We start from the raw sequence: 15,064 nt of genomic DNA, 5'->3' as shown, positions 1-15,064 counted from the left end.
TAACAATAAGAAAATTTTCAAAGATACACCGTTTTTTTTATGTATAACAGGTAAATTAATGAATTTTCAATTACTAAATAGAATTATTTTCAATTTTGAAGAGCTATCGTTTTATTTTATAATATAACAAAAAAAAAAAAAAAAAAAAAAAAAAAAATTGTATTAAAAGTATATAATTTTCTGTTTTAGAAGTAATAAGAAGAATTTTACGCAGTAATTCTAATACACCTTTAGATGACAATGAAATTCAGGGAGGTTTATCATCAGCAAAGAATAATGCTAGAGATTGGAATGGACATCGATTGATGCGATTAGAAGAAAGTAATAAAAAAAAATCGATTTATAAGGATGTACAACTTACATAATGTATCAGTAACAATAAAAAAAAAATAAATGAAATTAATTTTTCTTTATATTTTTAAATCCCCGTTAATCCGTGTATTGAGAAAAAAATTACTTTTAAAAAAACATACATTCTCGATCAAAGAAATTAATTTATTGCAAATCTTCAAATTATTTATTGCGAAATAAAATACTTTTGAAAAATAATTCTTAATGTCTGTAAAACGTCAACTTTTTTGATCGTGAATATTTTTTTTTTTTATAAAAGTAATTTTTACTCCCGATGTAGCGATAAGAATTTGGTAAAAGAAATTTCTAAAGGCTTAGGCCAGGCTTGCCGGAGCAGTTTCACAGCCGGCACGCCCGACAGGGCCCGGGCCAGGCATGCCGGATTGGGTCCGGAGTACTCATCTGCGTTACATGCCAAGCCAGGTACGAAGCAGGAAAGCCGGGTCCGGCCCTGGCTAGTGTCAGGTCAAAATTTCTGCTCGGGGAGCTACTTTTCAACAAATTGTTGAATCTTGTAGAGGATTCCATGCTCTTTAAAATTGCTCTTGGACTTTTTAATGTAGCTCACGCTGGTTCACCAGTAAGAGCTATCGAACTAAATTTTTTGACGAAAATCGTGATTTTTTCATTTTTTAGGACGAACCGCTAAGTATAGGGAAACAAAGAAAACATATATGTGAAGAAAATTTTATCCTCTTTAAAAAAGGTCCATGTACCTAAGTTGCTCCGACCGATAGTTTATGAGTTACAGCAATTTTTATAGTTGAAAATGTAAAAAATGTAAAATAATGATTTTTTACATTTTAAAATTTTATATTCCGGGACAGATGGTCTTTTTCTAAAATATCATTTTTAAAAAATCTTTTGAAATTTTTTTTTGTCTTAAAAAGACGCTACACACTTTAATTTAACTGCCCCGATTCCTCTATTTACGTAATTAGAATTTTCTTACATCATATAAATGACTATTATATACAGAGATGATCATTTTGTATTAATAATTATATTTATTTGTTCGATAATTTGTAAAACAACAATTCTCTGCATTAATTAAAACTAAAAACATTATACATAATAATATCTTAAAAATATTTTAACATTATTTATTATTCAATAAAAAATTTAATAATATTTTAAAATAGCATTACATTACAAACGAAAAAAAAATATGAAAAAAAATGAATGATTGAGAGATAAAAATGTTAGTGAGTAGCTAATAATATCTAAAGATAAATAAATACTGTGTAGTTGGCTTGACAACCAGTAATTTTTCAATTTAAGTAAATATTTCAAAATAATAATAAACTGACATGATAATCGGGTATATACTTATAGATATAACTCCATTAATGACATATTTAATTTTTTAAAATATAAAATTTTTTCTGTACCCTAAATGATAAATTAATTTGATGGCGCGAAATGAAATTTTAATGGCATCCACAGCTTTTAACGACCATATTCTTATATTTTTTAAGTATAACATTGCTTTCGTCAACAAAATAAAGCACTGAGATTGGTGAAAGTTTAGTAGGCGCACAGCAAGGCTTGGGTACTTTTCCTGGGCTGACTAAATGGACGAGAGTCTGCACTATCGCATGATTGGTAGCATTCATATGAGCATTCAGTGGGAAATTACAATCGCCGCTACAGTAATAAGCGTCATATCCATCCGGTGCTATAATCCAATCCTACATAAAAAAATATAATTAATATTCATTCTGCTTCAAGCATTTCATTAATTAATTAATTAATTAACTAACTAACTAACTGAAACTACAAATAAATAAGGAAAATAATAATCGCGTCTAATCTCAGCAACTAACAGTTATGTAAACTAAATCATAACCTTTGTAGAATATATTAATCTCAATTACCTGCCATTGAAGATCACGAAAACTAACATAGAGCGTTTGAATCCTGCATGTACGAGAATTATATTGTATTGCAGGATCTGTAAAAAAAATGTTTATTAATTTGGTAATTTTGAAGTTTACAATTTCTATATAAAAATGAATCAAAAATAATTACCAATATACGGGTTACGATAATCAAGTGGAGAAACGTCACTTTTCCTTCGTCTCCTGGCGTCACGTTTTTGTCGAATTTTTTTCTCACGAATCCCTGAGCTTTTAAAAAATCCAACCATGAACGGTTGCTTGTCGACATCTCCGCGAAACCCAACGATACCAACGTCTTCCGGTCTCATTTCATGCACTATAATCAAATTATTATGTCAAATTAAGGCATATAAATTTCAATTTTTATCCTTCTTCTTATTCTCCTTCGTTCATTAATTTGTCTTAATTTAAAAAATAATATTGATTAATGTAGTATTTATCCTCACATATATATATAGTAGTCCAAAGAGCCTATAATTGAGATTACTGATTATATTTTATGGTCTTACAGTCACGTGAAATTGCAATATAATTATATACACATAATATTTACGCTTAGAACATTCTATTTTATGAATAATAATAATAATAATTATTATTATTATACAGAAATATGTGTAAGAAATAATTATAATAAGTATTTAAAAGCCTCATGTGTGCACGATTACGGTTATTAATAGTCAACCTTCATATAAATATATCAGCTATTAAGAGTCAGCACTCAACACCCTTGCAGTTTTACATACTACTCAATACGTTCTCTTTGTCGAATCTTCATACGCAATTTTTAATAATATATCATAAAACTTATAAATAAAACCATTTAACATAACTATTTATAACAATTATAAATATTAATAATACATGTTATTAATTAATTATTAACATATATTATTTATACTTTTCAATTATATCTTACACCTGACAATCAATAATTAATAAATTATTTTTCACTCTAATAAAGCCTTAACTAATATCTTTATCAATAAAAATAAAAACGAGTTTACACTGTAAAAAATCACCGGGGTAAGTCCAAGCGGTGTAGGTGTTAAAATCAGCAGTGTTAAATTTTAACCCCGAAAGCGGTGTGAAAATAACGCTGCCACCGGTGTAAATATTCTTTACCGGTGTTGAATGAAATTTTTCTCTGTTAAAATATTTTACTTTGGGAATGTGTGCATATGTGTGTGTGTGTGTGTGTGTGCGCGTGTTTGAGTGCGTGTGTGTGTGTCAAAATATTTTTTGCGTTTTATAAGCTACCCAAAGCTAATACTCTGAGCGGACGCAGTTTACCCCGTTTTTACACCGGTTTAACACCGCCGAATTACGTCTCCTATACCGGTGTAATTTCATTTTACCACCGGACGGAGTTAAAATGAGTCCATTTTTAACACCGCTCTTTTTACAGTGTATTATTAAAATATTATAATAACATCGATACTAATTTATTAATTGCCGATATTTACTTACTAATTATTTTTCATTGGAATTTAAAATTTATATTGATAAATGAAAATACTCGGTAAGAAAATAAACGGTTACTCGAATGCGTGGGTGGTAATGTAAGTGTGATATTTAAGTAAGTGGATATTCATAAACTGATGAAATGAAACAAGATTTTAGTTGCTTTCGAAAGTAATAAGAATAAGACATCTACAATCTGCAAGTCAAATAAATATATAAATATATATATAAGTAAAAATTACTACTCTAGTATTGTTTTACTAGTATAGAATAGACTGTAAAAAATCTAGTGATTTTTAAGTGATGTGAACCTTATTTAAATCCGCATTCACTCCGATCCGGTGTTTTAATTTTTAAATAAACTCCTATCCGGAGTAAATTTCACTCATACAGAAAAAAAAGATTTTTTGGCTCAAGAAAAGTTTTTCATTATGAAATGAAGACAAAAAAATCCTTGGCGCAAGAATTTTTTTTCTTGCCTCAAGAAGTTATTTCGTAGCTCAAGAAAATTTTTTCTCACCCCAAGAAAATTTTTCTTTTCAATTCATAATTTTAAAAAATTCTTAGGACAAATAAAAGTTTTCTTGGGGCGAGTAAAAATTTTTCGCTCCAAGAAATTTTTTTTTTTCTGTGCAGAAGGAATTGAATAAATGAAAAATCATTTCCTCCGAATTCACTCCGGACTTAATACGCGTTCACTCCTCTCTGAAAGTGAATTAGTTAATATTCACTAACTCAGTTTTAGAGAGTCCGCAATTCTCAGTGTACATACACGTTTATTATATGTATATATATATATTTGTATATATTTCTGTATGTGACTTTTATATAAATATTGTGTACCAATGTCTAGGTATATTAAATGATCAAAGGTAAACCGGTTACCAGAAGTCACCTGGTGGGGTTTGTGTTTAATATATACATATATATATATATGTACAGAAGCAACGCGAATAACGAGAGGTTGCTCAGAAGATATATATGTATAAAAGATAAAGTAGAGAGACCGATGAGAGAGCGGAGACAAAATTATTTAGGTGTGGCAAATTGATTTCTTCTGGTAAACTCGTTGCTTGAATTCATTTAAAACTTGTAGTTAGTATGTTATTTAATTTAAAGTATGAGTACTTATTATACGGATGAGTTTATATATTGTTGTTAAGGTCAATGATTGAGTATTCAAAAATAACTAGATGCTGGATTACAGTTTATTTAAAGTATATAAGCCATAGTGGCATTACACCGAGGAGGTATTGTGGAAACATTCAACAGGTGTATCTACTTTCTTTATCCGTTGCTGGATCGTATCTCGACGATCCTCAAAACCCTTTTTACTTATACTTTATAGCTTTAGTATACACGTATACGTTTACAGTATCAAGTTGCTTCAACTTGTTATCTTTTATCTCTTTCTTTCTCCGCTGATTCGGTGGCGGAATTTAATTCATTGAGTTTTATCATTTTGTCATCTACAAACATTTACTTTTAAATCTATTACGCAATTTTTAATTGTTTAAATATTTTATAAAAAACGTTTAGTTATTCGCGAAATTAACTCTAAAAATAATATATTTTTATTATCGCGTGAATTAATTATCATTTATTAATTAATTATGTAAAAAAATTTTTATTAGTTTCTACCACTTAGACAACATGACTCATTGATTATTCTCTGAATAAATACCAAACATTCTTTAAAATAACACAAGGAAAAAAATTTTATATTTGTTTTTTGTTAATAACAATAATAACAATCTTACCAGACCGATCTGCCGGATGAACAGAAAGATAAAGACCACGATTCCCTTCAGGATTATTTACCCAGTGTTGAAGTGCCGCGCTAACATTTAACGTTAGCCAACCTTCCTTTCCAGTAGTCGTATTGACTGAATCAACATACTGTAATTCTTTTTTCCTAAATAAATATATAAATAATTAATTACATAACTTTGATTATAGTAATAAATAAAATTATAATTATTTTGTTAAATGAACTTAGTTACAAATATATGTACATTTAGAATTCTATATATATTGATGGGGTAATTTAAAAGCATAAATTACGTAATTATGTTGCGCGTTTTAAATTCCACATAATAACATAGTCTATAAATCAAAATCTGTAGATTTTATTCACTCGAATATAATAGAAACGTCGCCGTCATGTCTCGTTAGACGTTTAAGAATCGCGCGTCGTGACTCAAAGATTGAGCAGATTAAGACTAAGACAAGATCATATATAAAATAAAATAATGATGATAGAAATTATTCTTCACGTATAAAAATTTTAAAGACGAGTAGTAATAAAGTAATATGTGTACGTTAACTGCGTAGGATAAATTATTTTTAACGACTCAGTGACCGTCTGCGCGGTTAATTTATTTCAATTTACGGAATATTGTTTCCGGTCGTATTATTACTTTGACGAGACCATTAGTTGTCCTCTTTTTTTTTAACGTTTTACGAAAGGTGAAGGACAAGGTTATTCAACTGTAACTAAACCGTAATATATATAAATATATATATAGTGTTTTATTATTGTCTATGTTTGACGGGTTGTAAAAAAAGATGTTTAGCTGATTGACAGTTACTGGGCAAAACCTTGAAATTACTTTCACAAGATCAAATCTTGGTCTTTAGATCAAAACTTTTAAGATACTAATAGTACAGGTATAGACATTTCGAAGGTTTTTTTTTTTTTTTTTTTTATTTTACAACGTTCGAACGTCTAATTAGGAAGAACAAGATGATGTTTAAAATCATAGGTAATTCTTGGTAGTCGAAGGTAAAAAGGTCTAGTTTAGTTAAGTGTATATATGTATAATGATGATGAATAGAAATATTTTACTGTATGGGTGTTCCTATTTCATTTATTTGAAAAAATTAAAAAATAAAATTATAATTATTTTTGAATGAAAACTAAAATAATCCAAAAATAAATTCAGGCTTTCAAAATATATCGCCGAGCGGAAGTATTTAAAAGTAAGAACTTACAAAGTTTGATAAACAAATATAACAGTAATGCAGTTTGAAATTTTCGCGGGGTGGAGTGGCTAAAAATAAAATTGTAATAAAGTTTTAATACACAGGAAAAAAGGATTTCTTGACGGAAAATATTTTTACTCGCCCTAAGAATTTTTTAAAATTTCAAATCGCAAACAAAAATTTTCTTGGGGCAAAAAAAAGTTTATTGTGCCAAAAAATTTTTCCTAACCCTAAGGAAATTTATTTCCGCATTTAACAATGAAAAATATTTCTTGCGTCAAGAAATTCTTTTTTTCTGTTGATGTAAAAAAATTTATACCCGTCATCGGCGCGTAGAACTCGGTACGCGGTGATCATAAATGAACCGCGATTTCTTCGATGCTTAATGTCCATTGTGCGATAGAGTCGCAGCTCGGCACCTATTATGTGTTCTCCGGGAGGCACCTCAGACACGTCGAACCACAGCCTTTTTCCGCGCTCGTGCCGCACACCGGGAACGTGATGATCTGCAAATCAGACAAGCTATTGGTCAATACACTGCAAAAAATTAGGAGTAAATTCGGAGTGATTATAGATTTTATTTCAATCTAAATCCACGCCGTCACTCGAAATTCCGGAGTTTTAAAAAAAATCATTCGAATAGTTCCGGTGTGATTCACTCGGAAGTCACTCCAAATCCACCTGCGGACTTAATTCGCGAATTTGTTTCTGTGTAATGCTCAAACATGACAAATAACAATTGATTATTATTTTCATTCATAATGAATTGCAATGCCATTGATTGATAAATTTTTATTAAACTATTAAAAATAAAAAAACGGAATTAACTTATACAGAATTATTATATACTTTGTTTTACATTTTATCATTATGGCACAGTCATATAAATGTGCTGTGCAATTCTTTAAAGTTTCACAAGACACACACTCCATTTAGCCCAATAAATTATAAAGACCCAAATCAAATGCAATAAAACTGTAGAATGACTTTTATTATGATCTTTTGTGGTGATTAAATTCAAATGTAACGGTAATTTATATGGTCATTCGTCAAACCAATAAATCACAGCCGCAATAGCGTATCGCAAAAAAAAAGAAAACAATACAGGCCTTTTTATATATTTATATATGTAGATAAAACAAAGAAGAGTATAGAGTATCAGCAGGTCAGATTCTAAAAGTCCCTAATCACATAACGAGCTGTGGATGAGGATTCGCAGCGTGAAATCGTCAGAGGCTCGTTGGTTCCCATCATCCTGGTTTACAGTCGAATGCCGCTTAGCCGACCACCGCCCCTCGAAAAAGACCGAATATAGAAAGCAAACCGGACTCCCTCGGGTGGTGCCTAAGTAATGCTTAATGTTTCCAGCTTGGATAAGACAAGAGCATAAAAATTTGTTTTTGTTTTTCTCATTTCTTTTTCTGCTGCTGCTGCTTCTGCTGCTGATGGTCGCATTCTTATTCCCGAGTAGACGACTATACAACACACCTGATTGCTATATAAGAGCTAAAAGCTGTAGAGACCCGGAGAGCTCTCTCAGGCACTCAGGGTGGTCTCGAATAGTTCGGCCCCCGGGACCGTTTTCTCGGATCTCTCTCGGGTGATGCTTTTTGTTTTTTCATTTTTTTACTCCAAACTCTCTCTTTCTACCTCGAATTATACTACCTATTTTTTTAAACTCTCTCTCGTCGAGATTTAAAGAGTGAAAAAACGATGTAGAAAAGTTTTTTTAAAGACCTGAGTTAAAAAAGTCTGCAGGAGCAAGTTGAGACATTTTTATGTTTCAAGACCCCGGGCTATTAAGGAAAAGATATTGAGTCAATATTCCTGTCTTTTTTTTAAATTTATTTATTATTTCTCTTTAATCCCCGTTGCCTTTTTCTGATACTCCTTTTTTAAATATTTTTTTTCATTTTATTCCTTAACCCTTTCTTCGTATACAACTCACTATACAACAGCCAGGCTGTGCCGGATAATATATTACCATCGGGAACCGGGATATGTTAGACTGCCGGTGGATTTCTTTATAAATTTGCCGACGTTTTACTTTTTTGTGGTTTGATACTTTGCGTGTGTTCAGATACACCCAAATAACCCACCCCAAGGCTTAGATGCTCTCACCGATGACGTAAATTTTAGGCTCAAATAGCTCAATTTCCGTACACTCAAGCCACAAGATCGATATCCAACACGTTAATCGATCTTCATCTCAACAATTTCCGGATCCTCATATCTATATAAAATATAAATATTACTAAAATGTATGCACACAAAAACGATTATTAATTTTATTAAGATGATATATTTACTTCCGCGCATTTCTTTATTACAAATAGACTTTTTATCGCGTTTACTTATTTTTATTTTCATCCTTAACTGACATGATTACTACACGCAGAGAATTTTACGGTATTTTTTGCATAAAAAATTTATATAAAAATTACTATAGTCATAGTAACATGAGGACAGTATGGAATTATTGTACAAATTACCGATACTGTAGAAATTTTTAAAATACATCAAACAGAATTTCCCTAGTAACACGTGTTTGAGCAAAATTCTGGAGTAAGTATTTTGAGCAAGACTCCTAGCTGCGAGTGTCTTTTTCTACGTATGTGTCTTTCGCAAGATCGTGTATCAAGAAACCTATGTCAAGATTTGTGTATCTCTTGCTCATGGTAACGTACGCAAGAATATTAAAGATATCTTGAACACGTGTAAAGAAACAGTGTCTGACGCATTTCTTGCACCAGTAACTTACAGTAGGTACTTACGCATGGCTTGCTCAAGATCTGCTTAAGGCTCAAGGTCAATTTTGAGCCTTGAGCAGATCTTGAGCAAGCCATGCTCAACTATTTTCAACTACAGTCTTCCTCCAGAATTGAGTTATAATCTGGCACAAATTTCTTGTGTAAGGCTTGTACTAGACTTGCAATTTAAATCTGGTCACAAGTATCTGCAGCAAGACACATACGCAGAAAAAGACACTAGCACCTATCGATCTTGAGAGCAGACTTGCTCAAGAATTGAAACAGATTGTTATATGGGTTACAAGGTGCATTGTAATTTTGACAAAGCAACAGATAAAATTTGTACCAACTGCATAGTAAAATTTATTAGGTTAAATCAGAATATTTAGTATGCAGTTGGTATAAATTTTATCTGATGCTTTGTCAAAATTACAATGCACCTTGTAAATTCTGTTTGATGTATTTTAAAAATTTCTACAGTATCGGTAATTTGTACAATAATTCCATACTGTCCTCATGTTACTATGACTATAGTAATTTTTATATAAATTTTTGATGCAAAAAATACCGTAAAATTCTCAGCGTGTATTTTTTTATGCACACAAAAAAAGGAATTCTTGGGTCAAGAAGAAAATCGTTTCCAAAAATAAATTCTTAAATTAAAATATCCTCTTTTCTTGTTTGAAAAAATTTTCTCTTGGTAAAAAATTTTTTTTTTTTTAATTAGAGTATATAAAGCTCTTCAATAAAGAAATTCAATTTTGATTTAAAAATATAAATTTTTGCTTTAAATGTTTTTAGTTTCTCCGAACAAGAAAACAACTTGGTTGGCTCAAGAAAATTTAGCTCTTGGTTTTAGAAGATACCAACTCATTCTAAAAACATCGTTCTCTCGAATGTAGTCGATATCGATTCATTTCGATACATCGAGTTTTTAAACGGAGGCACATTTAACTTACTCCAAGTAAAAATTAATTTATTTAAAGATTTGATAACATTTAGTTCAAAATAAATGTAGACTTCATCTTAGAACGATTAATTTTAGATTTAAAAAATAAAAAACTCATTTTAAAACTAAATTATACATCAATGTAAATAAAAAATACTTTTATTTTAAAATATAATAAATAAGTTCAATTTCAAATTAATTGTTTTTATTAAAAATTCAATTCTCAGAATATATACAATTAATTATCAAAATAAATTTTGATTCTTTATTACAATAAGAAATTTTTTTTGTTTATGAAAATAAATTAAAGGTTATGTTATTTATCCTGGCTTCATTGACACTATGAACTGCATGATACCACACTAAAAAGGAAACAATTTTATATGAACTTAGGATTAGAAATGAAAACAAACTTGATTATCTGATATATGATTAAAAACAGCATAAATAAAAATTAACTTACTTTTTTCGCGATTGAAACGACACCCTTTAACTTAACTTAAATCAGGAAATAACACCAGATATAATGACTAATAACTACAATAACTCACATTTTTACCGAACACTTCAATTCAAAACAATTTATGTATATGAATTAGTTAATTGTATAATTAATAAACTAATACTATTAGAATATTGGTGTGTAATATATAATTGCACATATACGGCGCCAGCGCTGAACAGACTCGTTTCATTTTTTTGGGATCTTCGGGCGTCTACGTGTATACACAAAGTAGTGTCCGAAGTAGAGAAGCTGCATAGACCCGAGTGCTCCTGTTATCCGAATGCTGCTATGGAAAAAAACCAAGAGCTTGATTTTCTTGACTTGAATTTTTTTTATTTTTGTTTCAAGCAATAGCCACTAGTTGGTTTAAGAAATCTGACTCCTTACGTAGAGAAGTTAAATTTCATAGAATAAAATATTCAATATACATGAATGAAGAAATTCAAAATATTAATTCAAAAAACAATTTACTTTCTTAAAATATTTTTTCTTTTTGAACTAAAATCATATATTTTTAACTTAAAACTTTAACCCATTTGAGTCGAAAAAATAACTTTTTGAATCAAAATAATCAAAATTAAGAAAAAATTTTCTTCAACCAAGATTTATTCCATTTTCCTAAATATTCTCTTGACTCAAGATAATTCTCTTTGAACCAAGATAACCTTTCGGTCAGTGTGCCTTTGTCCAAATAATAAAATGTTTTAACTCAAAGATTTGTCGTGATAGAATAAAAAAATAGAATTTATTTATAAGCGATTTCTTATCGAATTATTTATCATTCTGCGTTAATTTTTTTTCTTTTTTTTTTTTCGAAGGGAGGACAGAGTACGTGTACAAGACACAAACCGAATGAATAATAGTTATAGCTCGTGAATTTATGATACATATATATAAAGCCGTGTGGTTCTCTAATTTTTATATTTATTTAGGTATCGTATGTAAGTTTAAACATTCAATATTTGAGAAGCAAATAATTTTTTATTTTAAATTATTGTAATTTTATTTATTTTATTCAAATCATTAACACGCCAGTGGTGTGTAATTTATGCGGCAGATATCTATATGTATTATTTATTTAAATAACTAATGTACAGAGGCATCCATCACAGTACAGAGTATTGTCTTCTTATATAATGAATTATTATTATGAGCAATAACTTATTGAATGTCAATTTACTTTAAATTAAAACCGCGTAAATAAATATTCAGTTGCAATCGTCCAAGGCAAATAAACTTAAATTTACTTCTAATGGATTCATGTTTATAAATATGAAGAAAATCAAACGGTGATATTGCTCAAGAAAAATTTAAATTACAAAAAAAAAAAAAATAAATCCGATGATTTATGAAAAATTAATTTTTACCATTACATAATGTTGTTTACTATATATTACATATAATATCATCAGTACTCGCAACTTTCTCTGTAAGAAAATACTTAGATGTTGATGCAAGTCGGTTTTATCATAAAAATAATAATTTTCTAATCTTAAATTTAAATCGAATGTCACCAATGAAATGAAAGACAATTTATAAACGGGAAAAGTTATTGAAGGAAGTACTCAACTGTGCGCGGCGAATGTCATGATGACATCGCTCTGGTCGATGGCCCTGAGATCCTGACCAGTGAGGTCGAACTCCCCGTCGGTTTGATGTAGCCTCGTTGCGACCGGTTTGCCATCCTCGTCCTCACCAAGCGCATTTTTATAAATATCCAACAGAAACTTGGGCGCTGACCTCTTGACCTGCGGTACCTTACCGATAACACTACGCGGTCTGTCCGGCAGCCCAAGTAAATTCAAAATTTCGTGCTCCACATCCCGTTTTTCCCGCTTAGTGAGTACTCTGTGTACCACTGTTTGGTCCAGTCCATTGTCTACATAAAGACCGCTTATTCGCGAAGACGTAACTGGTACCACATGCTCACTTATCACCCCAACAAAAACAACAGCAGTTAACCACAACGAACATGATGTTAAAACGCTGTCTCTCGGTCTCTTTACTTTATCGATATTATTATTATTTAAATTATTGTTATCCTTACACACTTGTTCAAAAAACATTTCACAGTTATGAACACTCACGACTTTCACTTTACAATATAATTAAAAATAATAAAACAACAAAAGCTTTTAATACTTTCCTCCACTTCTTCTTCTCCTTCGTCTTCGTCTTCTTCAGACCCCGTGGTGTTTACTTAATTGACAATTTCGTTAAACTGTTTAGTATAGGAAATGACAATTCAATCAATCAAATATTAATTGGATGATATAAAATAATAATGATAAATCCATTGTTGAAACTGTCACTGTTAATTGACTCAATTTTATTGCATGTTTTAATTTAACTTACGGATTTAAAAAAAAAAATGATAAATAAATTGTTGAATATGTACTTGATAATTGAATCACCACGTACGCGTAGTCTGTTTGTCTGGTAAGAAATATCTGAATAAGCTCGTATGAAATAAGACTGTTCCCCGTTTTCTGTCCCTGTCGATTTCGACCTCACCACCGCCTCCCAGGTGCGTAGCTAAAGACAACAAGAGCCCTGACTGGTTCACGTGTCTACCTGATCCATGTCACTTGTAAGAGAGAAAACTTATGGAGAACAAGTCGCCATCCAATGTAACTTTAGACGCAAGTGATGAAAAGACGAGAGATTCAGTAGAAAAACCAGGCATGAGACACGACCTAACTTTCAAGAGGAAAATTGTTACGTTAATAATTGTGTACCTTCACAGCAGGAACTGAAGGTATGCGATTATTTCTTCTTGAAGATAATGGACATGATCTTTGACTGTCTCTTTAACTTTGATTTTGGCTTTATTTTCAAAAGACTTTGAGTTGCGAAAAGAGAAAGGAACGTTATCCAGTTTTCTTATGTTAGAAGATATCCGAACGGTCCATGGATGAGTATCAGTGTAACTAAAATTTTTTTTTATACGTCACTGAGTCATAGAGATAGGACCCGCCTCTGATGAAGAAGTAGGCGGTACGAATCTTTAGAATCTAATACGACTTGAATGAATCAAAGTTGTGGACGACGGTCATTACTATGGCGACAAAAATAGAGATTTTACTTTTTTTTTATCAATGTCATTTTTTATATAAGTTTTGAAAAGTACAAAGTACTATTGGTACCTAATGTGCTGCAGATTTATTTGGTCTTAGCACAAAAATATTGCAACTAATTACTTTCGAGAGACTGCATCAAACGTTGGTAAAATAAACATGATTAAAAATAAACACAACGTGTTTACACCTCAGAGTATTTAGCCTTTATTGAGTTGCGCGCACGTGACGACTTCATGTAACACCGGTTTAACCGATTAGATGTGATGGAGAACAACCAATGGAATTTAAATAATAGTAAAACGTAAACAACTTAAAGAAAATATGGATGTAACAGTTAAGTTAGATTGATTAAAAAATCGTAAGGCTGTATAACATTGAAGACGTGGAGAATCTTTGAATGGTAATGATAGCCCAGAGGCAAATTCCGTTTAAACAACTTGAGACTACATCTATACTATAAAATGGGTGAAGTAGATAGAGAAGATTCTTTTAATATTTTTAAACATATCAGACATAAGGTAAGAGACCCAATACCTGATTAATGAACTAGTACCCGATCACTCATGTATTTGTATATCTATATTTAGTAAATACGCAGTGAATATATGTAGTGATCGAATACTAGTTCCCTGATCGGGTACTAGGTCTTTTTCTTTAATCGATAAGAAAATAAATAGAAATAAATATGACGACCTTCTAGTTTAAATTTATAAAATATGTATATAAATATATACGTATACATGTACCTCGGTTGGTTAGACATATATAACATATACAGGTGCCAGATAGTCTGCAACGATGAATGTACGCGTGTAAAGCCTCAGGGTAAATTCCTATCACGAGAGCCTTTCATATGGACAGTTATACTTTACTAAGGCTAATATATATATATATATATATATATATATATACATATATATTTGTTACTATCTCTTTTTATATTGAGTCTGTCTTCCTTCGTAATTGAAATTTATATTTATAATTATGTAGTTTACTCTTTTGGTTGATTTATAAATATTTATATTGACGTTATCATTATTTTAGATATTTGAACATTTGCAATTGATGAGTAAGAAATT

The 15,064-nt window shown here is 30.5% G+C and overlaps 1 protein-coding gene across 1 annotated transcript; it reads right to left on the bottom strand.

The window, feature by feature from the left end:
* Positions 1 to 1,392: 1,392 nt before the first annotated feature.
* LOC130668002 (protein 60A-like) lies at positions 1,393 to 13,387 on the bottom strand. The gene is made up of 6 exons (XM_057469976.1): positions 12,476 to 13,387; positions 7,021 to 7,207; positions 5,477 to 5,631; positions 2,383 to 2,568; positions 2,229 to 2,305; positions 1,393 to 2,042 (listed from the first exon to the last, which is right to left on the bottom strand). The coding sequence occupies exons 1-6, from the start codon at positions 12,969 to 12,971 to the stop codon at positions 1,782 to 1,784; spliced, it is 1,362 nt and encodes a 453-aa protein (XP_057325959.1). The 5' UTR covers positions 12,972 to 13,387; the 3' UTR covers positions 1,393 to 1,781.
* Between the last annotated feature and the right edge of the window lie 1,677 nt (positions 13,388 to 15,064).

Source organism: Microplitis mediator, chromosome 5 (genome assembly GCF_029852145.1).
Source record: "Microplitis mediator isolate UGA2020A chromosome 5, iyMicMedi2.1, whole genome shotgun sequence".
In the NCBI taxonomy this organism is placed as follows: Eukaryota; Metazoa; Arthropoda; class Insecta; order Hymenoptera; family Braconidae; genus Microplitis; species Microplitis mediator.
Note: the sequence above shows the minus strand (reverse complement) of the source record. Positions and strands in the feature narration are given on the sequence as shown.